The following is a 25,208-nucleotide window of genomic DNA, read 5'->3' as shown; positions in this document are numbered from 1 at the left end:
TGTAATACTTAGCACTGACGGCAACATGCATTTAACATTATTTTGTGCTTTGGTTGGGTATGAGTTTGGGACATTTCTGGTAATTCCAACCTAGTTCAAATGGTTATGTTGGCCCAAAGTTCATTCCTAAAACAGAACCTATGTGGAAATGGGAATTGAGAATGCAATCCCAGCTGCTGCTACAGAGTGTGAATGAGAGACACATTAACTAGCTTAGCAGTGGGTTCATTGTAGCTACATGTTAACTAGCTTAGCAGTAGGGTCACTGTAGCTACACGTTAACTAGCTTAGCAGTGGGGTCACTGTAGCTACACATTAACTAGCTTAGCAGTGGGGTCATTGTAACTACACGTTAACTAGCTTAGCAGTGGGGTCACTGTAGCTACACGTTAACTAGCTTAGCAGTGGGGTCATTGTAGCTACCCGTTAACTTGCTTAGCAGTGGGGTCATTGTAGCTACACATTAACTAGCTTAGCAGTGGGGCCATTGTAGCTACCCGTTAACTAGCTTAGCAGTGGGGTCATTGTAGCTACACATTAACTATCTTAGCAGTGGGGTCACTGTAGCTACACGTTAACTAGCTTAGCAGTGGGGTCATTGTAGCTACACATTAACTATCTTAGTAGTGGGGTCACTGTAGCTACACGTTAACTTGCTTAGCAGTGGGGTCATTGTAGCTACACGTTAGCTATCTTAGCAGTTTGTAACACAACACAATGCCACAGATGTCCCAAGTTTTGAGGGAGCGTGTAATTGGCATGCTGACTGCAGGAATGTCCACCAGAGCTGTTGCCAGATAATTCAATGTTCATTTCTCTACCATAAGCCCCCTCCAATGTCGTTTTAGAGAATTTGCTTCTCTAAGTCACACTGGGCGTCTCAGACACGTGCTTCTCTAAGTCACGCTGGGCGTCTCAGACACGTGCTTCTCTAAGTCACGCTGGGCGTCTCAGAGCCACTTTCTCCTCCTCTAAGTCACGCTGGGCGTCTCAGACACGTGCTTCTCTAAGTCACGCTGGGCGTCTCAGACACGTGCTTCTCTAAGTCACGCTGGGCGTCTCAGAGCCACTTTCTCCTTCTCTAAGTCACGCTGGGCGTCTCAGACACGTGCTTCTCTAAGTCACGCTGGGCGTCTCAGACACGTGCTTCTCTCAGTCACGCTGGGCGTCTCAGACACGTGCTTCTCTCAGTCACGCTGGGTGTCTCAGAGACACTTTCTCCTCCTCTAAGTCACGCTGGGCGTCTCAGAGACACTTTCTCCTCCTCTAAGTCACGCTGGGCGTCTCAGAGACACTTTCTCCTCCTCTAAGTCACGCTGGGCGTCTCAGAGACACTTTCTCCTCCTCTAAGTCACGCTGGGCGTCTCAGAGACACTTTCTCCTCCTCTAAGTCACGCTGGGCGTCTCAGAGACACTTTCTCCTCCTCTAAGTCACGCTGGGTGTCTCAGAGACACTTTCTCCTCCTCTAAGTCACGCTGGGTGTCTCAGAGACACTTTCTCCTCCTCTAAGTCACGCTGGGTGTCTCAGAGACACTTTCTCCTCCTCTAAGTCACGCTGGGCGTATCAGACACGTGCTTCTCTCAGTCACGCTGGGCGTCTCAGAGACACTTTCTCCTCCTCTAAGTCACGCTGGGCGTCTCAGAGACACTTGAAGGACAGACCCCCTCCATCCATTCACAGCTTCTTCAGTTCCATTGAGGGGAAAAAAATAAGAAAAAAACGTTCCTTTCATTATGTAACAACCACCACCAGTGTCCTTGATGGCTGTTCAACAGAATGAAAATGTATAATATCTAACATGGCACCAGGCCACCTATGGACGGAAGGAGGGTTGGGGAGCAGGGGACTGGGACCTACCGGTAGGATGATACAGTAGTTCTATATAAAGACTAAAGCATTGAGAAGTTAAATGGGAAATTCTGGCCCCGGTTCAAGTACTGATGAGAACCACATGACTGGCCGGTAACAATGCGTTTTCAGGACTAGCCAGCTATACAGAGATGTGGTGGTGGTGGTGATCTCTGTATCTGTGTGAGAGAGAGAGAGCGAGAGAGAGAGTGATAGGTCTTTATTCAAACCAAGCTCTCCATGTTAGCAGCACCAGCAGCAGCAGCAGAGGTTTATTTTTCATTCAGAGAGTTAGTGGAAACATTGTCTGATGCACATCCACTGTGACTGACGCTCCTGTTCCTGCACACTACTGCTACCTTTGTGGTTAGAGTAACTCTCGTTGGTTCGTGTTCCCCCTGGAGGAGGCTATCTGACTGGAGTTAAACAACGATACAGCACACTAAGTGGCTACTGAGGTGAGTTAAACAACGATACAACACACTAAGTGACTACTGAGGTGAGTTAAACAAAATATACATTATTGTAAGGGGCAATATGATGTTATTAGTTGTATGATATGTAAAGGATGTTTTTAAATGTGATCTGACAATGGCTTACTTGGTTCACCCTGAGTGGATCAATAAAGTTATATTGAATTAAACTGGGGGGGGGGCTATCCGCTGAGGTGTGCTACCTCAGAATGACTTACTGTATGTTGCTGAATGCTGAGGTGTTTCTACCTCAGAATGACTTACTGTATGTTGCTGAATGCTGAGCTGTTTCTACCTCAGAATGACTTACTGTATGTTGCTGAATGCTGAGGTGTTTCTACCACAATGTTATTGCTAAACATCAATAATGGATAAATTATCTGAGTTTTATGAACTTGATCTCAGAAACGTTTGAATAGATTGTGATTTTGTCTCAATTGATGTTGCAGGCTTAAAGGACAAATCCACCCAAATCCACTCATTCCTCTAATTTAGTGTCACATAACGCTAATATGTGAGAACAGTATTTTTTTTGTGAACAAATGTTTCATTCTGTCGTTATAATGAGGTTGGTAGCAACACGTGGAAATTGTGAAAATCTGTTGCAGCACAAGTCGACTACAAAACCCACAATGCAATGCTCTATATGGGCTGTCTGGCTAGCTAGCTATCTAGCAAACGTAGCGATACACAATAATACTAAAGTCAATATCAGCATGTGAAGTAACTAATTAGCTGTAAAATCGGCTAAACAAACTGCACTGTCAATTTAGGAGTCTATAATCTCACTATTGTAGACTACATGTTCAGATCGATGTCACAGTACTACGTCCTACCGGACAAAGTTCTGCCTGCTTGAACGGCCTCAGATACACATGAAAACATGAATTTACCCAGGGGATATCGATAGTAGAACATCGCTCAGAGATATCATGAAAAAACAACAACATTACATTCAGAATGGGGAAGAATCTTTACGTTAAATACGCTTCTTGATGGTTCAGCGTTGACACGCACAAGAGGAAACTGGAGAAAATGATGATCGGTATTAAAATGGCTGCATGCAGAAAAGATGCGAGAGAAATTGTAGAAAATCTGCTTATTTGTAACCAAACAGTAACTGGGTATTCAAAAACATAGTACTTCTGATTCTAGAGTGGTGCAGTATTTGAGTGCATTCGGAAAGTATCCAGACCCCTTGACATGTTCCATATTTTGTTAAGTTACAGCCTTATTCTAAAACGGATTAAAAGTTGGGTTTTTTCTTCATCAATCTTCACACAATACCCCCATAATGACATCACAATACCCCATAATGACATCACAATACCCCATAATGACATCACAATACCCCATAATGACATCACAATACCCCATAATGACAAAGCATTTTTATACATTTTTACAACCCTCCTCCCCCCCTTGAAAAATCACATTTAAATAAGTATTCAGACCCTTTACTCAGTACTTTGTTGAAGCACCTTTGGCAGCGTTTACAGCCTAGAGTCATCTTGGGTATGACGCTACAAGCTTGGCACACTTGTATTTTGGGTCTTTCTCCCATTCTTCTCTTGGTGTCTTTTGGCAAACTCCAAGTGGGCTGTCATGTGCCATTTATTGAGGAGTGGCTTCCGGCGGGCCACTCAAGGCCTGACTGGCCTTATTGGTGGAGTGCTGCAGAGATGGTTGTCCTTCTGGAAGGTTCTCCCATCTCCACAGAGGAACTCTGGAGCTCAGTCAGCGTGACCACCAGGTTCTTGGTCACCTCCCTGACCAAGGCCCTGCTCCCCCGATTGCTCAGTTTGTCTAGGCAGCCAGTTCTAAGAAGAGTCTTGGTGGTTCCAAACTTCTTCCATTTAAGAATGATGGAGGCCACTGTGTTCTTGGGGACCTTCATTTTTTTGGTAGTGTGTGTAGATCGATAAGATTTTCAATTTTAAAATAAGGCTGTATTATAACAAAAATGTTGAAAAAGTCAAGCGATCTGAATACTTTCCCGAATTCACTGTATAATGCTATTTCGTTTCAAACTACATGCCTGTGCGCTGTTAAGTATTATCGAATGCCTCTGAACCACCACCACCACCACCAAATACTTGTGGGTAGAAACAGCACTGGGTTGCAGAAAGCAATGTTGAACAGAGCATGGTCATACCCAACCAACCCAAACCCAACCCACAGTTCCATTTCCCTCAGCTGGCCTTCAGAAAGGGTGAGAAGATAACGTGTTACCTTCTGTTGGCCTTGTGTCATCTGAGAACGTGTCAGAAGTGGATAGCTACATAGCTAGTTCTGTGTAAACCTTACTTGTAAAAAAACCCGCCATAGATGGTGTTATATTGAGCAAGAAGCTAAACAACATTTGCGTCGGCTCATATTCCTGCACAATAGTGAATGGAAACCTACAGACTCAAAAAGTAACAAGTGGAGTTTTTTTCTCTCTCTCCCAAAAAACCTTACGAAACAGCAAGAACACCTAAGCCAATAGTGACTGAACTTAAAAGGGAGGATCTTGACAAGACTACTGCATGTGTTTTACTCATATAGACATGCCCTCCATCCACAAATAAATTGAGTTTGAAATTTTGGAAAAGTTGTGACAAATAAATACAACTACTTTAGCATAAAACCATCAGAATCAGAACAAGTAGAAATGTAACTTTGAATATTAACTTTCTGTTTAAGCCTAAATCATCATAACATGTTTCAACATTCTTAGTTACACTGCAGGCCAGGACATCATTTTGGCAAAGACTTGGCAGCAATGTCTATCTAGCAAGACAAACATCATCAGTTCTGTTTGTCTGTTTAGACTTCAGGAGCTGCAGGGTAATTCTAAAACCATCAGAATCAGCCTAATCTAACCTACAGTACCAAATGTTTGGACACCTACTCATTCAAGAGTTGTTCTATATTTTGTACATTGTAGAATAATAGTGAAGACATCAAAACTATGAAATAACACATATGGAATCATGTAGTAACCCAAAAAGTGTTAAATAAATGATAATATATTTGAGATTTTTTTAAATAGCCACCCTTTGCCTTGATGACAGCTTTGCACACTCTTGGCATTCTCTCAACCAGCTTCACCTGGAATGCATTTCCAAGAGATCCCATATTTGGGAACTCTTGAAGGAATCCTACTTATGCTGAGTACTTGTTGGCTGCTTTTCCTTCACTCTGCGGTCCAACTCAACCACAACCATCTCAATTGGGTTGAGGTTGGGTGATTGTGGAGGCCAGGTCATCTGATGCAGCACTCCATCACTCTCCTTCTTGGTCAAATAGCCCTTACATAGCCTGGAGGTGTGTTGGGTCATTGTCCTGTTGAAAAACAAATGATTGTCCCACTAAGTGCAAACCAGATGGGATGGCGTATCACTGCAGAATGCTGTGGTAGCCATGCTGGTTAAGTGTGCCTTGAATTCAAAATAAATCAACACAGTACCAGCAAAGCACCATCACACCTCTTCCTCCGTGCTTCACGGTGGGAACCACACATGCGGAGATCATCCGTTCACCTACTCTGTGTCTCACAAAGACACAGCAGTTGGAACCAACATTTGGACTCATCAGACCAAAGGACAGATTTCCACCGGTCTAATGTCCATTGCTCGTGTCTCTTGGCCCAAGCAAGTCTCTTCTTATTATTGGCGTCCTTTAGTTGTAGTTTATTTGCAGCAATTCGACCATGAAGGCCTGATTCACGCAGTCTCCTCTGAACAGTTGATGTTGAGATGTGTCTGTTACTTGAGATGTGTTGAGATGTGTCTGTTGCATTGATTTCGGCTGCAATGTCTGAGGCTGGTAACTCTAATGACCTAATCCTCTGCAGCAGAGGTAACTCCGGGTCTTCCTTTCCTGTGGCGGTCCTCATGAGAGACAGTTTCATCATAGGGCTAGATTTTTGCGACTGCACTTGAAGAAACTTTAAAAGTTCTTGAAATTGTCCGCATTGACTGATCTTCATGTCTTAAGTAATGATGGACTGTTGTTTCTATTTGCTTATTTGAGCTGTTCTTGCCATAATGTGGACTTGGTATTTTATCAAATAGGGCCGTCTTCTGTATACCACCCCGACCTTGTCACAACATAACTGATTGGCTCAAATGCATTAAGAAGGAAAGAAATTACACTAATTAACTTTTATCAAGGCACACCTGTTAATTGAAATGCATTCCAGGTGACTACCTCATGAAGCTGGTTGAGAGAATGCCAAGAGTGTGCAAAGCTGTCATCAAGGCAAACGGTGGCTACTTTAAAGAATCTCAAATATAGTTTGATTTGTTGTAACACTTTTTGTTATTTCATAGTTTTGAGGTCTTCACTATTATTCTACAAATATAGAAAATAGTAAAATTAAATAAAAACCCTGGAATGAGTAGTTGTGTCCAAACTTTTGACTGGTACTTTACATTAGGTTGTTTCTTAGTCCTACAAAAAGGAAGACAGCACAGCAACACAATGACAATTTCAGCCAGAAACCTGATACAGATTATCAGATCACTGATCTGTTTCAATATCTTGTGTGTAAGACATCTTGAGCATTTCTCAAAGCTTGTGTCTTGTGTGTAAGACATCTTGAGTATTTCTCAAAGCTTGTGTCTTGTGTGTAAGACATCTTGAGCATTTCTCAAAGCTTGTGTCTTGTGTGTAAGACATCTTGAGCATTTCTCAAAGCTTGTGTCTTGTGTGTAAGACATCTTGAGTATTTCTCAAAGCTTGTGTCTTGTGTGTAAGACATCTTGAGCATTTCTCAAAGCTTGTGTCTTGTGTGTAAGGCATCTTGAGTATTTCTCAAAGCTTGTGTCTTGTGTGTAAGACATCTTGAGCATTTCTCAAAGCTTGTGTCTTGTGTGTAAGACATCTTGAGCATTTCTCAAAGCTTGTGTCTTGTGTGTAAGACATCTTGAGTATTTCTCAAAGCTTGTGTCGAGTGTGTAAGACATCTTGAGTATTTCTCAAAGCTTGTGTCTTGTGTGTAAGACATCTTGAGTATTTCTCAAAGCTTGTGTCTTGTGTGTAAGACATCTTGAGTATTTCTCAAAGCTTGTGTCGAGTGTGTAAGACATCTTGAGTATTTCTCAAAGCTTGTGTCTAGTGTGAAAGACATCTTGGCCAAATTGGCTGATCAAGCAGAAAGACACATTTTAGACCTTCTTCAAGAAAATGGACAATAAAGTATCCGACCCACAAGTCTTCATTGTGTGACAATCTTGTTTTTATAGATCCACTAGTCTTCATTGTGTGACATCTTGTTTTTATAGATCCACTAGTCTTCATTGTGTGACATCTTGTTTTTATAGATCCACTAGTCTTCATTGTGTGACATCTTGTTTTTATAGATCCACTAGTCTTCATTGTGTGACATCTTGTTTTTATAGATCCACTAGTCTTCATTGTGTGACATCTTGTTTTTATAGATCCACTAGTCTTCATTGTGTGACATCTTGTTTTTATAGATCCACTAGTCTTCATTGTGTGACATCTTGTTTTTATAGATCCACTAGTCTTCATTGTGTGACATCTTGTTTTTATAGATCCACTAGTCTTCATTGTGTGACATCTTGTTTTTATAGATCCACTAGTCTTCATTGTGTGACATCTTGTTTTTATAGATCCACTAGTCTTCATTGTGTGACATCTTGTTTTTATAGATCCACTAGTCTTCATTGTGTGACATCTTGTTTTTATAGATCCACTAGTCTTCATTGTGTGACATCTTGTTTTTATAGATCCACAAGTCTTCATTGTGTGACATCTTGTTTTTATAGATCCACTAGTCTTCATTGTGTGACATCTTGTTTTTATAGATCCACAAGTCTTCCTGATGAGAGGCTTCCTGCTACTGTGTCTGCTGGCACTGGGCCATGCCAAGCCCTACCAGCCAATTAACGTCTTGAACTTCATGAGGGACCATGAAATCATGATGCAGGACGCCGATGATGACGATGATGACGACAATGCCCTTACGGACTGCCCCTTCGGCTGCCAGTGCTCCCTACGGGTGGTGCAGTGCTCTGATCTAGGTAACATTATATTACCCACTCACTGCTCCTGGTGCAGTCTGGGGGAGAGGGGGGCTAGGGGCTCCTAACATTCAATTACAGCACTTGTCTGAAAGTCTCATCTGTTCAGATACTGCAGGACTGGAGGCAATCATGCTCAGTGACATTTTGGAGTTCCTCAAGGCTCTACTCTAGGACCACTACTGTTTTCATTACATTCACAACTTCTCTGTGATGTTAGCTTTACGGCTACGTGGACAACACACAGCTGATTTACCGATTGATTGATATCCTGTCTCCACAGGGTTGCTCTCCGTGCCCGAGAACATTCCCGCCGACACGCTAATGATCGACCTCCAGAACAACGACATCACCGAGGTCAAGGAGGACGACTTCAAAGGCATTAACAAGATCTATGTAAGAAACACACAATTAAACATCTCTCCTACTCTTATCATCACTGCAACATCCATCACTGTTTCCTATCACTTTAGGGTGGAGGGACATTTCTCACATGAGTCCGAATCACTTTTAGACACCCATTCCCCCCTAGGCCTAGCCTATATGCAACACATTTAGGACAGAATCACACATTCACAGCTGACGATAAACCCAAGTTCTTTACCCAAGTTTTTCAGTCCCCATTGGACAGAACCCATCTGAACCAGTGTCTACCTCAGACAGAACCCATCTGAACCAGTCTTTCCATCAGACAGAACCCATCTGAACCAGTGTCTACCTCAGACAGAACCCATTTGAACCAGTGTCTACCTCAGACAGAACCCATCTGAACCAGTGTCTACCTCAGACAGAACCCATCTGAACCAGTGTCTACCTCAGACAGAACCCATCTGAACCAGCCTCTACCTCAGACAGAACCCATCTGAACCAGTGTCTACCTCAGACAGAACCCATCTGAACCAGTCTTTCCATCAGACAGAACCCATCTGAACCAGCCTCTACCTCAGACAGAACCCATCTGAACCAGCCTCTACCTCAGACAGAACCCATCTGAACCAGTGTCTACCTCAGACAGAACCCATCTGAACCAGTCTATCCATCAGACAGAACCCATCTGAACCAGTGTCTACCTCAGACAGAACCCATCTGAACCAGTGTCTACCTCAGACAGAACCCATCTGAACCAGTCTTTCCATCAGACAGAACCCATCTGAACCCGTGTCTACCTCAGACAGAACCCATCTGAACCCGTGTCTACCTCAGACAGAACCCATCTGAACCAGTCTCTACCTCAGACAGAACCCATCTGAACCAGCCTCTACCTCAGACAGAACCCATCTGAACCAGTGTCTACCTCAGACAGAACCCATCTGAACCAGTGTCTACCTCAGACAGAACCCATCTGAACCAGTGTCTACCTCAGACAGAACCCATCTGAACCAGTGTCTACCTCAGACAGAATCTACTGTGTCTACGTGTCTACTACACCTGTTGTATTCAGCATTTCACTGTGAGGTCTACTACACCTGTTGTATTCAGCATTTCACTGTAAGGTCTACTACACCTGTTGTATTCAGCATGTCACTGTGAGGTCTACTACACCTGTTGTATTCAGCATTTCACTGTGAGGTCTACTACACCTGTTGTATTCAGCATTTCACTGTGAGGTCTACTACACCTGTTGTATTCAGCATTTCACTGTGATGTCTACTACACCTGTTGTATTCAGCATTTCACTCTAAGGTCTACTACACCTGTTGTATTCAGCATTTCACAGTAAGGTCTACTACACCTGTTGTATTCAGCATTTCACTGTAAGGTCTACTACACCTGTTGTATTCAGCATTTCACTGTGAGGTCTACTACACCTGTTGTACTCAGCATGTCACTGTGAGGTCTACTACACCTGTTGTATTCAGCATTTCACTGTAAGGTGTACTACACCTGTTGTATTCAGCATTTCACTGTAAGGTCTACTACACCTGTTGTATTCAGCATTTCACGGTAAGGTCTACTACACCTGTTGTATTCAGCATTTCACAGTAAGGTCTACTACACCTGTTGTATTCAGCATTTCACAGTAAGGTCTACTACACCTGTTGTACTCAGCATTTCACTGTGAGGTCTACTACACCTGTTGTATTCAGCATTTCACAGTAAGGTCTACTACACCTGTTGTATTCAGCATTTCACAGTAAGGTCTCCTACACCTGTTGTATTCAGCATTACACGGTAAGGTCTACTACACCTGTTGTATTCAGCATTTCATGGTAAGGTCTACTACACCTGTTGTATTCAGCATTTCACTGTAAGGTCTACTACACCTGTTGTATTCAGCATTTCACTGTGAGGTCTACTACACCTGTTGTATTCAGCATTTCACTGTAAGGTCTACTACACCTGTTGTATTCAGCATTTCACTGTAAGGTCTACTACACCTGTTGTATTCAGCATTTCACTGTAAGGTCTACTACACCTGTTGTACTCAGCATTTCACAGTAAGGTACCTGTCGTATTCAGCATTTCACTATTGTATTCAGTCTACACTTATTGTATTCGGCGCATGTGAAAAATAAAGTTTGATTTGAAAGACTGGCCTAAACCCGTTGGTTTTAAGACTGGCCTAAACCCGTTGGTTTTAAGACTGGCCTAAACGCATTGGTTTTAAGACTGGCCTAAACGCAGTGGTTTTAAGACTGGCCTAAATCCGTTGGTTTTAAGACTGGCCTAAACCCACTGGTTTTAAGACTGGCCTAAACCCACTGGTTTTAAGACTGGCCTAAACGCAGCGGTTTTAAGACTGGCCTAAACGCAGCGGTTTTAAGACTGGCCTAAACCCGTTGGTTTTAAGACTGGCCTAAACGCAGCGGTTTTAAGACTGGCCTAAACGCAGCGGTTTTAAGACTGGCCTAAACACAGTGGTTGTAAGACTGGCCGGAATGCATTGAATAAATCGGTCAAAGTATTTATTTAGTATCTGTTCATTTGGATCCACATTAGTTGTTACTTCCTGGGGCCCAACGTATTGTTCAAGTCAACCTCCATTGTCTAAACTCCTAAGAGTTGCTGTATATTTCACACATCTTCTCTTCCCCAGGCCCTGTTCCTTGTCAACAACAAGATCTCGAAGATCCATCCCAAAGCTTTCCGTAACATGGATCGGCTACAGCTGTTGTACCTGTCCTACAACCAGTTGACACAGATACCTGCCAACCTACCCCGGAACATCCTGGAGCTGCGTATCCACGACAACAAGATCAGCAACATCCAGAAGGAGGCCTTCAAAGGGCTCAAGTCTGTGCATGTTCTGGGTACGTACAGTTAAGAACACATTCTTATTTACAATGGCTGCCTAGCAACTATTGGCTGAGACCAAAGTGATACACTATTCCTTATGTGGCAGCCAAACGTGTTTCTGGTCGACTGTAGCGCACAATGTGAAGAGTAAAAAAAAAAAGTTGTCATTTGAGGCAGAATGCATCTAGGGTTATTAATGATGGCCCCCTATATATGAGTTCAAGAAAGATGTGTTCAAAGCGCCATACGAAGCTTTTAACGTCCCTGTATGTTTTTCCTGACCAGAGATGAGTGCTAACCCGTTAGCTAACAACGGGATAGAGCTGGGAGCATTCGACGGCATGGAAACCCTGTATATCAGGATAGCGGAGGCCAAGCTCACAGCTGTACCTAAAGGTAAGACGACCAGTAACAAGCCAAGCTCACAGCTGTACCTAAAGGTAAGACGACCAGTAACAAGCCAAGCTCACAGCTGTACCTAAAGGTAAGACGACCAGTAACAATCCAAGCTCACAGCTGTACCTAAAGGTAAGACGACCAGTAACAAGCCAAGCTCACAGCTGTACCTAAAGGTAAGACGACCAGTAACAAGCCAAGCTCACAGCTGTACCTAAAGGTAAGACGACCAGTAACAAGCCAAGCTCACAGCTGTACCTAAAGGTAAGACGACCAGTAACAAGCCAAGCTCACAGCTGTACCTAAAGGTAAGACGACCAGTAACAAGTCAAGCTCACAGCTGTACCTAAAGGTAAGACGACCAGTAACAAGCCAAGCTCACAGCTGTACCTAAAGGTAAGACGACCAGTAACAAGCCAAGCTCACAGCTGTACCTAAAGGTAAGACGACCAGTAACAAGCCAAGCTCACAGCTGTACCTAAAGGTAAGACTACCAGTAACAGGCCAAGCTCACAGCTGTACCTAAAGGTAAGACGACCAGTAACAAGCCAAGCTCACAGCTGTACCTAAAGGTAAGACGACCAGTAACAAGCCAAGCTCACAGCTGTACCTAAAGGTAAGACGACCAGTAACAAGCCAAGCTCACAGCTGTACCTAAAGGTAAGACGACCAGTAACAAGCCAAGCTCACAGCTGTACCTAAAGGTAAGACGACCAGTAACAAGCCAAGCTCACAGCTGTACCTAAAGGTAAGACGACCAGTAACAATCCAAGCTCACAGCTGTACCTAAAGGTAAGACGACCAGTAACACGCCAAGCTCACAGCTGTACCTAAAGGTAAGACGACCAGTAACAATCCAAGCTCACAGCTGTACCTAAAGGTAAGATGACCAAAGAAAAATCTTTATGTGTACGGTGCATCATAACCTGACAGTGAGTTCCTGTTTTTCAGACCTCCCATCTTCACTCACAGAGCTTCACTTGGATTATAACAAGATCAACAAAGTAGAAATTGAAGACTTTTTCAGATATAAAAAAATACAAAGGTAAAAACACTACTGAGATGTGATAAAACACTACTGAGATGTGATGTGATAAAACACTACTGAGATGTGATAAAACACTACTGAGATGTGATAAAACACTACTGAGATGTGATAAAACACTACTGAGATGTGATGTGATAAAACACTACTGAGATGTGATAAAACACTACTGAGATGTGATGTGATAAAACACTACTGAGATGTGATGTGATAAAACACTACTGAGATGTGATGTGATAAAACACTACTGAGATGTGATAAAACACTACTGAGATGTGATAAAACACTACTGAGATGTGATAAAACACTACTGAGATGTGATGTGATAAAACACTACTGAGATGTGATAAAACACTACTGAGATGTGATAAAACACTACTGAGATGTGATAAAACACTACTGAAATGTGATAAAACACTACTGAAATGTGATGTGATAAAACACTACTGTGATGTGATGTGATAAAACACTACTGAGATGTGATGTGATAAAACACTACTGAGATGTGATGTGATAAAACACTACTGAGATGTGATGTGATAAAACACTACTGAGATGTGATAAAACACTACTGAGATGTGATGTGATAAAACACTACTGAGATGTGATGTGATAAAACACTACTGAGATGTGATGTGATAAAACACTAATGAGATGTGATGTGATAAAACACTACTGAGATGTGATGTGATAAAACACTAATGAGATGTGATGTGATAAAACACTAATGAGATGTGATGTGATAAAACACTACTGTGATGTGATAAAACACTACTGAGATGTGATAAAACACTACTGAGATGTGATGTGATAAAACACTACTGTGATGTGATGTGATAAAACACTACTGTGATGTGATAAAACACTACTGAGATGTGATAAAACACTACTGTGATGTGATAAAACACTACTGTGATGTGATGTGATAAAACACTACTGTGATGTGATGTGATAAAACACTACTGAGATGTGATAAAACACTACTGTGATGTGATGTGATAAAACACTACTGTGATGTGATGTGATAAAACACTACTGTGATGTGATGTGATAAAACACTACTGAGATGTGATAAAACACTACTGAGATGTGATAAAACACTACTGAAATGTGATAAAACACTACTGTGATAAAACACTACTGTGATGTGATAAAACACTACTGAGATGTGATAAAACACTACTGAGATGTGATAAAACACTACTGTGATGTGATGTGATAAAACACTACTGAGATGTGATGTGATAAAACACTACTGTGATGTGATGTGATAAAACACTACTGAGATGTGATGTGATAAAACACTACTGAGATGTGATGTGATAAAACACTACTGTGATGTGATGTGATAAAACACTACTGTGATGTGATAAAACACTACTGAGATGTGATGTGATAAAACACTACTGAGATGTGATAAAACACTACTGAGATGTGATAAAACACTACTGAGATGTGATGTGATAAAACACTACTGTGATGTGATGTGATAAAACACTACTGAGATGTGATGTGATAAAACACTACTGAGATGTGATGTGATAAAACACTACTGTGATGTGATGTGATAAAACACTACTGTGATGTGATGTGATAAAACACTACTGAGATGTGATGTGATAAAACACTACTGAGATGTGATAAAACACTACTGAGATGTGATGTGATAAAACACTATTGTGATGTGATAAAACACTACTGTGATGTGATAAAACACTACTGTGATGTGATAAAACACTACTGAGATGTGATAAAACACTACTGAGATGTGATAAAACACTACTGTGATGTGATAAAACACTACTGAGATGTGATAAAACACTACTGTGATGTGATGTGATAAAACACTACTGAGATGTGATGTGATAAAACACTACTGAGATGTGATAAAACACTACTGAGATGTGATAAAACACTACTGTGATGTGATAAAACACTACTGAGATGTGATAAAACACTACTGAGATGTGATAAAACACTACTGAGATGTGATAAAACACTACTGAAATGTGATGTGATAAAACACTACTGAGATGCTATGTGATAAAACACTATTGAGATGTGATAAAACACTACTGAAATGTGATGTGATAAAACACTACTGAGATGTGATGTGATAAAACACTAATGAGATGTGATAAAACACTACTGAAATGTGATGTGATAAAACACTACTGAGATGTGATGTGATAAAACACTACTGAGATGTGATGTGATAAAACACTACTGAGATGTGATGTGATAAAACACTACTGAGGTGATAAAACACTACTGAGATGTGATGTGATAAAACACTACTGAGATGTGATGTGATAAAACACTACTGAGATGTGATAAAACACTACTGAGATGTGATAAAACACTACTGAGATGTGATGTGATAAAACACTACTGAGATGTGATAAAACACTACTGAGATGTGATAAAACACTACTGTGATGTGATAAAACACTACTGAGATGTGATGTGATAAAACACTACTGAGATGTGATAAAACACTACTGAGATGTGATGTGATAAAACACTACTGAGATGTGATAAAACACTACTGAGATGTGATGTGATAAAACACTACTGAGATGTGATAAAACACTACTGAGATGTGATGTGATAAAACACTACTGAGATGTGATAAAACACTACTGTGATGTGATAAAACACTACTGTGATGTGATAAAACACTACTGAGATGTGATAAAACACTACTGAGATGTGATAAAACACTACTGAGATGTGATAAAACACTACTGAGATGTGATAAAACACTACTGAAATGTGATGTGATAAAACACTACTGAGATGTGATAAAACACTACTGAAATGTGATGTGATAAAACACTACTGAGATGTGATGTGATAAAACACTACTGAGATGTGATAAAACACTACTGAGATGTGATAAAACACTACTGAGATGTGATAAAACACTACTGAAATGTGATGTGATAAAACACTACTGAGATGTGATAAAACACTACTGAAATGTGATGTGATAAAACACTACTGTGATGTGATAAAACACTACTGAGATGTGATAAAACACTACTGAGATGTGATGTGATAAAACACTACTGAGATGTGATAAAACACTACTGTGATGTGATGTGATAAAACACTACTGAGATGTGATAAAAAACACTACTGTGATGTGATAAAACACTACTGAGATGTGATAAAACACTACTGTGATGTGATAAAACACTATTGAGATGTGATAAAACACTACTGAGATGTGATAAAACACTACTGAGATGTGATGTGATAAAACACTACTGAGATGTGATGTGATAAAACACTACTGAGATGTGATGTGATAAAACACTACTGAGATGTGATAAAACACTACTGTGATGTGATGTGATAAAACACTACTGAGATGTGATGTGATAAAACACTAATGAGATGTGATGTGATAAAACACTACTGAGATGTGATGTGATAAAACACTACTGAGATGTGATGTGATAAAACACTAATGAGATGTGATGTGATAAAACACTACTGAGATGTGATGTGATAAAACACTACTGAGATGTGATAAAACACTACTGAGATGTGATGTGATAAAACACTACTGAACCTCTCTACTGTATATAGCCTCTCTACTGTATATAGCCTCTCTACTGTATATAGCCTCTACTGTATATAGCCTCTCTACTGTATATAGCCTCTCTACTGTATATAGCCTCTCTACTGTATATAGCCCCTCTACTGTATATAGCCCCTCTACTGCATATAGCCCCTCTACTGCATATAGCCTCTCTACTGTATATAGCCTCTCTACTGCATATAGCCTCTCTACTGTATATAGCCTCACTACTGTATATAGCCTCTACTGTATATAGCCTCTCTACTGTATATAGCCTGTGTACTGTATATAGCCTCTGCACTGTATATAGCCTCTGCACTGTATATAGCCTGTGTACTGTATATAGCCTCTGCACTGTATATAGCCTCTGCACTGTATATAGCCTCTCTACTGCATATAGCCTCTCTACTGCATATAGCCTCTCTACTGCATATAGCCTCTCTACTGCATATAGCCTCTCTACTGCATATAGCCTCTCTACTGTATATAGCCTCTCTACTGTATATAGCCTCTCTACTGTATATAGCCTCTCTACTGCATATAGCCTCTCTATTGTATATAGCCTCTCTACTGTATATAGCCTCTCTACTGTATATAGCCTCTCTACTGTATATAGCCTCTCTACTGTATATAGCCTCTCTACTGTATATAGCCTCTCTACTGTATATAGCCTCTCTACTGTATGTAGCCTCTCTACTGTATATAGCCTCTCTACTGTATATAGCCTCTCTACTGTATGTAGCCTCTCTACTGTATATAGCCTCTCTACTGTATATAGCCTCTCTACTGTATATAGCCTCTCTACTGTATATAGCCTGTCTTGTTACTGTTGTTTTATGTCTTTTCCTACCTGTTGTTTACCTAATACCTTTTTTGCACTATTGGTTAGAGCCTGTAAGTAAGCATTTCACTCTATGGTCGACAACAGCTGTTGTATTCGGCGCACGTGACAAATAAACTTTGATTTGATATTTACAGATTAGGACTGGGCTTCAACCAAATCAAGTTTGTTGAGAATGGAAGCTTCGCCAGTATACCCAACGTCCGTGAAATCCACCTTGATAACAACAAACTAAAGAAGGTTCCGCCCGGTCTCAACTCACTGCGGTATCTACAGGTAAGATATGATTATTCACCTGTTGGGCATAGTAGTAGTTCTGCTGTCATACCATTCTGCTGCAACACGTGTCAGAAGTCATCCCAGGGAGGGCCGAGTGTCTGACGGAGTTTCGCTCCTCCTTTGCACTTGATTAATTAATTAAAATCACTAATTAGTAAAGAACTCCCCTCACCTGGTTGTCTAGGTCTTAATTGAAAAGACAAAAAAAATATACATCCATACATTTTAACACCCCTGATAATATAGGCTACAAATTCCTAAATATATTCAAGTATGATTGCTTCTATGATACTAGCGATGTGTGAATCTTTAAGACATTCACAAATAGCCAGACAGAGTATCCGAGTAGCAATGGGACTGAACCTCTATTGACCTCAGCATGCTTCATAAACCTAAACTTGAGACCACCGGGTGGTATAATTGACTAACTGATTGATTAAATCGGTCCCTATTCCCCCAGGTGGTATAATTGACTAATTGATTGATTAATCGGTCCCTATTCCCCCAGGTGGTATAATTGACTAATTGATTGATTAATCAGTCTCTATTCCCCCAGGTGGTATAATTGACTAATTGATTGATTAATCGGTCTCTATTCCCCCAGGTGGTATAATTGACTAACTGATTGATTAATCGGTCTCTCTTCCCCCAGGTGGTGTACCTCCATGCTAACAGCATCAGCAGTGTGGGGGTGAATGAGTTCTGCCCTGTCCGCTCCAGTGTGAAGAAGACCTTGTATACAGGCATCAGTCTGTTCTCTAACCCTGTTAAGTACTGGGACGTCCAGCCCGCCACTTTCCGCTGTGTGTCTGGACACAGGGGGATTCAGCTGGGCAACAACCGGAGGAAGTAACAGCTATATACACACACACACACACACACACACACACACACACACACACACACACACACACACACACACACACACACACACACACACAGGGGGATTCAGCTGGGCAACAACAGGAGGAAGTAACATCTATACACACACACACACACACACAGGGGGATTCAGCTGGGCAACAACCGGAGGAAGTAACATCTATACACACACACACGGGGATTCAGCTGGTCATCAACAGGAGGAAGTAACACACACACACACACACACACACACACACAGGGGGATTCAGCTGTGCAACAACCGGAAGAAGTAACACACACAGTGGCAACGTGAAGTTCTAACCATATGGTCATATCTATCCTATATAGTTACAGATCAACAAGTGCCTACCTGCCTAAGAAATGAGGTGTCTGTCAGGAACACAAGCCATCCTATAGCGCCTCCTTCTGGTAGACTTCAGTAATACCCACCTCCTCAACACACAGGATGTTGTTGTTGTTGTTGTTGTTGTTGTAAAGACCAACTCTTCTGTTCCTCCTCAACGAGTCAACAAACGCATCCACCCCTGTTTGTACTTCAGTGTTTTAGTCGATATCTTTGCTTCTTCTCTGTTTAGGAATTAGTGTGATCTGCTGGATATGTTGTCTTTGGATTTCTTTCTTACACTGCATGCCTCCCTTTTATAATCTGCTACATATAGCCGAAATAAAACCTGTTTTCATGGTGCTAATAAACGTATATATATTTACAGAAACTAGTCAATGTTATATATGTCTAGATGGTGATAAACATAAAATGACAGAAAACGCTAGTCAACTGTTACATTACATGGTCTACATGGTGCTAAACGTTTATATTTAAAGAAACTAGTCAAATGTTACATTACATGGTCTACATGCTAAACGTATAGATTTAAAGAAACTAGTCAACTGATACATTACATGGTCTACATGCTAAACGTTTATATTTAAAGAAACTAGTCAAATGTTACATTACATGGTCTACATGCTAAACGTATAGATTTAAAGAAACTAGTCAACTGTTACATTACATGGTCTACATGCTAAACATATAGATTTAAAGAAACTAGTCAAATGTTACATTACATGGTCTACATGCTAAACGTATAGATTTAAAGAAACTAGTCAATCTTTTACATGCCTTCATTTGAACGTGATTATCTATTGTAGCATTACATGTATGTAACTGTTCTAATTAAATAAACTTGACATATAAAATACAGAAAAGGAAATATTCTACTTTTATTTCACCTTTTAAGAAAAATATATTTTGTTTTTTCATACGTGACAACCCTGCATATTCATGGATTGCACCTGACGTCGTAAACAGTGTTTCCCCGCCACGAGTCCAACAGGCGACTCAGAACATCAACTGGGCAGTGTTAGCGGCGACCACCGTTTAATTCAACATTATGTTATTGTCAATGTGGGGCGGCAGGGTGGCCTAGTGGTTAGAGGGGCGGCAGGGTAGCCTAGTGGTTAGAGGGGTGGCAGGTGGCCTAGTGGTTAGAGGGGCGGCAGGGTGGCCTAGTGGTTAGAGGAGGCAGGTAGCCTAGTGGTTAGAGGGGAGGCAGGTTGCCTAGTGGTTAGAGGAGACAGGTAGCCTAGTGGTTAGAGGGGCGGCAGGGTAGCCTAGTGGTTAGAGGGGTGGCAGGTGGCCTAGTGGTTAGAGGGGCGGCAGGGTGGCCTAGTGGTTAGAGGAGGCAGGTAGCCTAGTGGTTAGAGGGGAGGCAGGTTGCCTAGTGGTTAGAGGGGCGGCAGGTTGCCTAGTGGTTAGAGGGGTGGCAGGTAGCCTAGTGGTTAGAGGGGGTGGCAGGTAGCCTAGTGGTTAGAGGGGGCGGCAGGTAGCCTAGTGGTTAGAGGGGGCGGCAGGTAGCCTAGTGGTTAGAGGGGGCGGCAGGTAGCCTAGTGGTTAGAGGGGCGGCAGGTAGCCTAGTGGTTAGAGGGGCGGCAGGTAGCCTAGTGGTTAGAGGGGCGGCAGGTAGCCTAGTGGTTAGAGGGGCGGCAGGTAGCCTAGTGGTTAGAGGGGCGGCAGGTAGCCTAGTGGTTAGAGGGGGTGGCAGGTAGCCTAGTGGTTAGAGGGGGTGGCAGGTAGCCTAGTGGTTAGAGGGGGTGGCAGGTAGCCTAGTGGTTAGAGGGGGTGGCAGGTAGCCTAGTGGTTAGAGGGGTGGCAGGTAGCCTAGTGGTTAGAGGGGCGGCAGGTAGCCTAGTGGTTAAAGGGGGGAGGCAGGTAGCCTAGTGGTTAGAGGGGCGGCAGGGTAGCCTAGTGGTTAGAGGGGTGGCAGGTAGCCTAGTGGTTAGAGGGGCGGCAGGTAGCCTAGTGGTTAGAGGGGCGGCAGGTAGCCTAGTGGTTAAAGGGGGGAGGCAGGTAGCCTAGTGGTTAGAAGGGCGGCAGGGTAGCCTCGTGGTTAGAGGGGCGGCAGGGTAGCCTAGTGGTTAGAGGGACGGGAGGGTAGCCTAGTGGTTAGAGGGGCGGCAGGGTAGCCTAGTGGTTAGAGGGGCGGCAGGGTAGCCTAGTGGTTAGAGTGTACAAGGTACAAATCTGTCATTCTGCCCCTGAACAAAGCAGTTAACACACTGTTCCTTGGCCGTCATTGTAAATAAGAATTTGTTCTTAACTGACTTGCCTCGTTAAATAAAATTAAAATAAAATAAATCAATAAAAAAATCAAAATGTCTTCAGTATTTATTGGATGTGTGATAGCGACAGTAGGAAACTGGAACACCAACCCTTCACTCACATCTCCAGTAGAAGACGCCACTGAACCAGGTCTAGAAATATGATTCAAAAGCAGTCACAGAATATGAATATGCTGTTACTCAAAGGGTACAGAATATGATTATGAAGTCACTCAAAAGGGACAGAATATGATTATGAAGTCACTCAAAAGGGACAGAATATGATTATGAAGTCACTCAAAAGGGACAGAATATGATTATGAAGTCACTCAAAAGGGTCAGAATATGATTATGAAGTCACTCAAAAGGGACAGAATATGATTATGAAGTCACTCAAAAGGTACAGTAAACAGAATATGAATACAATACTGTTTGTACCTCAAATTCAAATTCGAAGCCAGAACAGCGGTATTCTGGACCTCCCAGGTTAAGATCTGAATGCTGTATGCATTGGATTAATGCAAACAGTAGGTTTAAATCTGCTCAGCTTTCATCACGTAGTCGTTTCTTTTTGCCAGAACTGACTGACATCAATGATTTAAAATGACTGTATCCGCCATGACTGATGTGTCAATGCGCCACAGACCCACGGGGTCTATTTAGGTCAGTGAGAGATTTTAAAGTGGTGTTGTTTTTTTGGGTCCACGAAGTGTGTTTGGTCCCCATCCACCAGCACCACTCTGCAAGTCTGTTTAGTATACCCTGATCACACTCACTCTGTGTGGGGCAGCATGTGGGGGGCATGGCTAGAATATGACCCCTGATCACATACACCTCCTAGGGCATGCTCGAAAAATGACCCAACAACCTGCTCAGCGGTAACACAGTCCTCAACAAAGGACCCAACAACCTGCTCAGATGTAACACAGTCCTCAACAAAGGACCCAACAACCTGCTCAGCGGTAACAGTCCTCAACAAAGGACCCAACAACCTGCTCAGCAGTAACACAGTCCTCAACAAAGGACCCAACAACCTGCTCAGATGTAACACAGTCCTCAACAAAGGACCCAACAACCTGCTCAGATGTAACACAGTCCTCAACAAAGGACCCAACAACCTGCTCAGATGTAACACAGTCCTCAACAAATGACCCAACAACCTGCTCAGATGTAACATAGTCCTCAACAAAGGACCCAACAACCTGCTCAGATGTAACACAGTCCTCAACAAAGGACCCAACAACCTGCTCAGATGTAACACAGTCCTCAACAAAGGACCCAACAACCTGCTAAGCAGTAACACAGTCCTCAACAAAGGACCCAACAACCTGCTCAGCGGTAACAGTCCTCAACAAAGGACCCAACAACCTGCTAAGCAGTAACACAGTCCTCAACAAAGAACCCAACAACCTGCTCAGCGGTAACAGTCCTCAACAAAGGACCCAACAACCTGCTCAGCGGTAACAGTCCTCAACAAAGGACCCGACAACCTGCTCAGCGGTAACAGTCCTCAACAAATGACCCAACAACCTGCTCAGATGTAACACAGTCCTCAACAAATGACCCAACAACCTGCTCAGATGTAACACAGTCCTCAACAAAGGACCCAACAACCTGCTCAGCAGTAACACAGTCCTCAACAAAGGACCCAACAACCTGCTCAGATGTAACACAGTCCTCAACAAAGGACCCAACAACCTGCTCAGATGTAACACAGTCCTCAACAAAGGACCCAACAACCTGCTCAGATGTAACACAGTCCTCAACAAATGACCCAACAACCTGCTCAGATGTAACATAGTCCTCAACAAAGGACCCAACAACCTGCTCAGATGTAACACAGTCCTCAACAAAGGACCCAACAACCTGCTCAGATGTAACACAGTCCTCAACAAAGGACCCAACAACCTGCTAAGCAGTAACACAGTCCTCAACAAAGGACCCAACAACCTGCTCAGATGTAACACAGTCCTCAACAAAGGACCCAACAACCTGCTAAGCAGTAACACAGTCCTCAACAAAGGACCCAACAACCTGCTCAGCGGTAACAGTCCTCAACAAAGGACCCAACAACCTGCTAAGCAGTAACACAGTCCTCAACAAAGAACCCAACAACCTGCTCAGCGGTAACAGTCCTCAACAAAGGACCCAACAACCTGCTCAGCGGTAACAGTCCTCAACAAAGGACCCGACAACCTGCTCAGCGGTAACAGTCCTCAACAAATGACCCAACAACCTGCTCAGATGTAACACAGTCCTCAACAAATGACCCAACAACCTGCTCAGATGTAACACAGTCCTCAACAAAGGACCCAACAACCTGCTCAGATGTAACACAGTCCTCAACAAAGGACCCAACAACCTGCTCAGATGTAACACAGTCCTCAACAAAGGACCCAACAACCTGCTCAGATGTAACACAGTCCTCAACAAAGGACCCAACAACCTGCTAAGCAGTAACACAGTCCTCAACAAAGGACCCAACAACCTGCTCAGATGTAACACAGTCCTCAACAAAGGACCCAACAACCTGCTAAGCAGTAACACAGTCCTCAACAAAGGACCCAACAACCTGCTCAGCGGTAAGTCCTCAACAAAGGACCCAACAACCTGCTAAGCAGTAACACAGTCCTCAACAAAGAACCCAACAACCTGCTCAGCGGTAACAGTCCTCAACAAAGGACCCAACAACCTGCTCAGCGGTAACAGTCCTCAACAAAGGACCCAACAACCTGCTCAGCGGTAACAGTCCTCAACAAATGACCCAACAACCTGCTCAGCGGTAACAGTCCTCAACAAAGGACCCAACAACCTGCTCAGCAGTAACACAGTCCTCAACAAAGGACCCAACAACCTGCTCAGCGGTAACAGTCCTCAACAAAGGACCCAACAACCTGCTCAGCGGTAACAGTCCTCAACAAAGGACCCAACAACCTGCTCAGATGTAACACAGTCCTCAACAAAGGACCCAACAACCTGCTCAGATGTAACACAGTCCTCAACAAAGGACCCAACAACCTGCTCAGCGGTAACAGTCCTCAACAAAGGACCCAACAACCTGCTCAGCAGTAATACAGTCCTCAACAAAGGACCCAACAACCTGCTCAGCGGTAACAGTCCTCAACAAAGGACCCAACAACCTGCTCAGCGGTAAAAGTCCTCAACAAAGGACCAACCCCATACATTGCAATGTTGAGGTTAGATGACTGAATGCCTGAAATGGCCCCAATTCACCTGAAATGGAAATCTGCATTTTTAATGAAAAAGAGGAGAGTTCATTAACATCATCAACATGACTAAAAGCCATTGTTCCTCTATTTTGGCATGTGAATGCTGTTCTCCCCCCACCCCCTCAAAAAATAAAAAGTTGCAATCCGTCTGTTTTCTTTTGTTAATCACGGGGGCTTGGACATGCTGTGTGAAGCCAAGGAAAAGGAGGCAAACCAGTCTGCATCCCCAATCGCACCCTATATGGTGCACTACTTTAGACCAGGGCCCTATCCAGGGCCTATAAGGCTGTGGTTAAAAGTAGTGCACTACGTCAGGAACAGGGTGCCATCTGGGACACGGTCTCTGTCTGCTCTGCAGCGAGTGGCGCTCAGGAAACACATGGAACAGATCTACCGTTTTGGCCTCCACAGCTCTGCCACGTCTCACATAACCGCTCAGAGACTCTCCGTACCACAGCCGACTGCTCAGACCGTTACGACAACTCACTGCAGGTTTGATCCTGGCCCAGCCGAACCCAGACACCTGGGGAGTGGACCAGCCTACCCCCTCTAGCCTACGGCCAGCATGCCCATCTGGGAACCAAGCCTCGTCTCTCTCTGTACAGCCAACACTGGCAGACAACTGGAGGGATGGGGAGTAGACCTGCCCCTCCACCTCCACCGACCTCTTGGTAAAACAATCTGGTAAAACTAACTGAAGGGGTTTTAACACGTTTATATTTCAATCATTTAGCAGATGCTCTTATCCAGAGA

At 42.8% G+C, this 25,208-nt stretch overlaps 2 protein-coding genes across 3 annotated transcripts in view; one reads left to right on the top strand and one right to left on the bottom strand.

Annotated features, from left to right (window-relative positions):
- Window positions 1-25,208, bottom strand: part of cenpp (centromere protein P) — a 197,939-nt gene that overhangs the window by 60,852 nt on the left and 111,879 nt on the right. The gene's annotated exons all lie outside the window — the stretch shown is intronic.
- On the top strand, window positions 1,867-19,850 carry aspn (asporin (LRR class 1)). Of its 2 annotated transcripts, none has more exons than XM_064967419.1 (8): window positions 1,867-2,349; window positions 8,140-8,355; window positions 8,639-8,751; window positions 11,393-11,606; window positions 11,878-11,988; window positions 12,940-13,033; window positions 17,601-17,739; window positions 18,395-19,850. In XM_064967419.1, exons 2-8 carry the CDS (start codon window positions 8,157-8,159, stop codon window positions 18,593-18,595), a joined length of 1,071 nt encoding a protein of 356 aa, XP_064823491.1. In that variant the 5' UTR covers window positions 1,867-2,349; window positions 8,140-8,156; the 3' UTR covers window positions 18,596-19,850. The 2 variants fall into 2 exon arrangements, with proteins under 2 accessions (XP_064823491.1, XP_064823490.1); XM_064967418.1 differs by having other exon boundaries at window positions 1,868-2,308.

Source organism: Oncorhynchus masou, chromosome 6 (genome assembly GCF_036934945.1).
Source record: "Oncorhynchus masou masou isolate Uvic2021 chromosome 6, UVic_Omas_1.1, whole genome shotgun sequence".
Lineage (NCBI taxonomy): Eukaryota > Metazoa > Chordata > Actinopteri > Salmoniformes > Salmonidae > Oncorhynchus > Oncorhynchus masou.
This window is presented reverse-complemented; position numbering and strand designations above follow the sequence as displayed.

Coding starts and splice junctions, on each gene's coding strand:
- aspn (XM_064967419.1), top strand. CDS start 8,157: ATGAGAGGCTTCCTGCTACTGTGTCTGCTGGCACTGGGCCATGCCAAG. Junction 8,752..11,392: donor AAGGCATTAACAAGATCTAT/GTAAGAAACACA, acceptor TCTCTTCCCCAG/GCCCTGTTCCTTGTCAACAA. Junction 13,034..17,600: donor AGATATAAAAAAATACAAAG/GTAAAAACACTA, acceptor TGATATTTACAG/ATTAGGACTGGGCTTCAACC.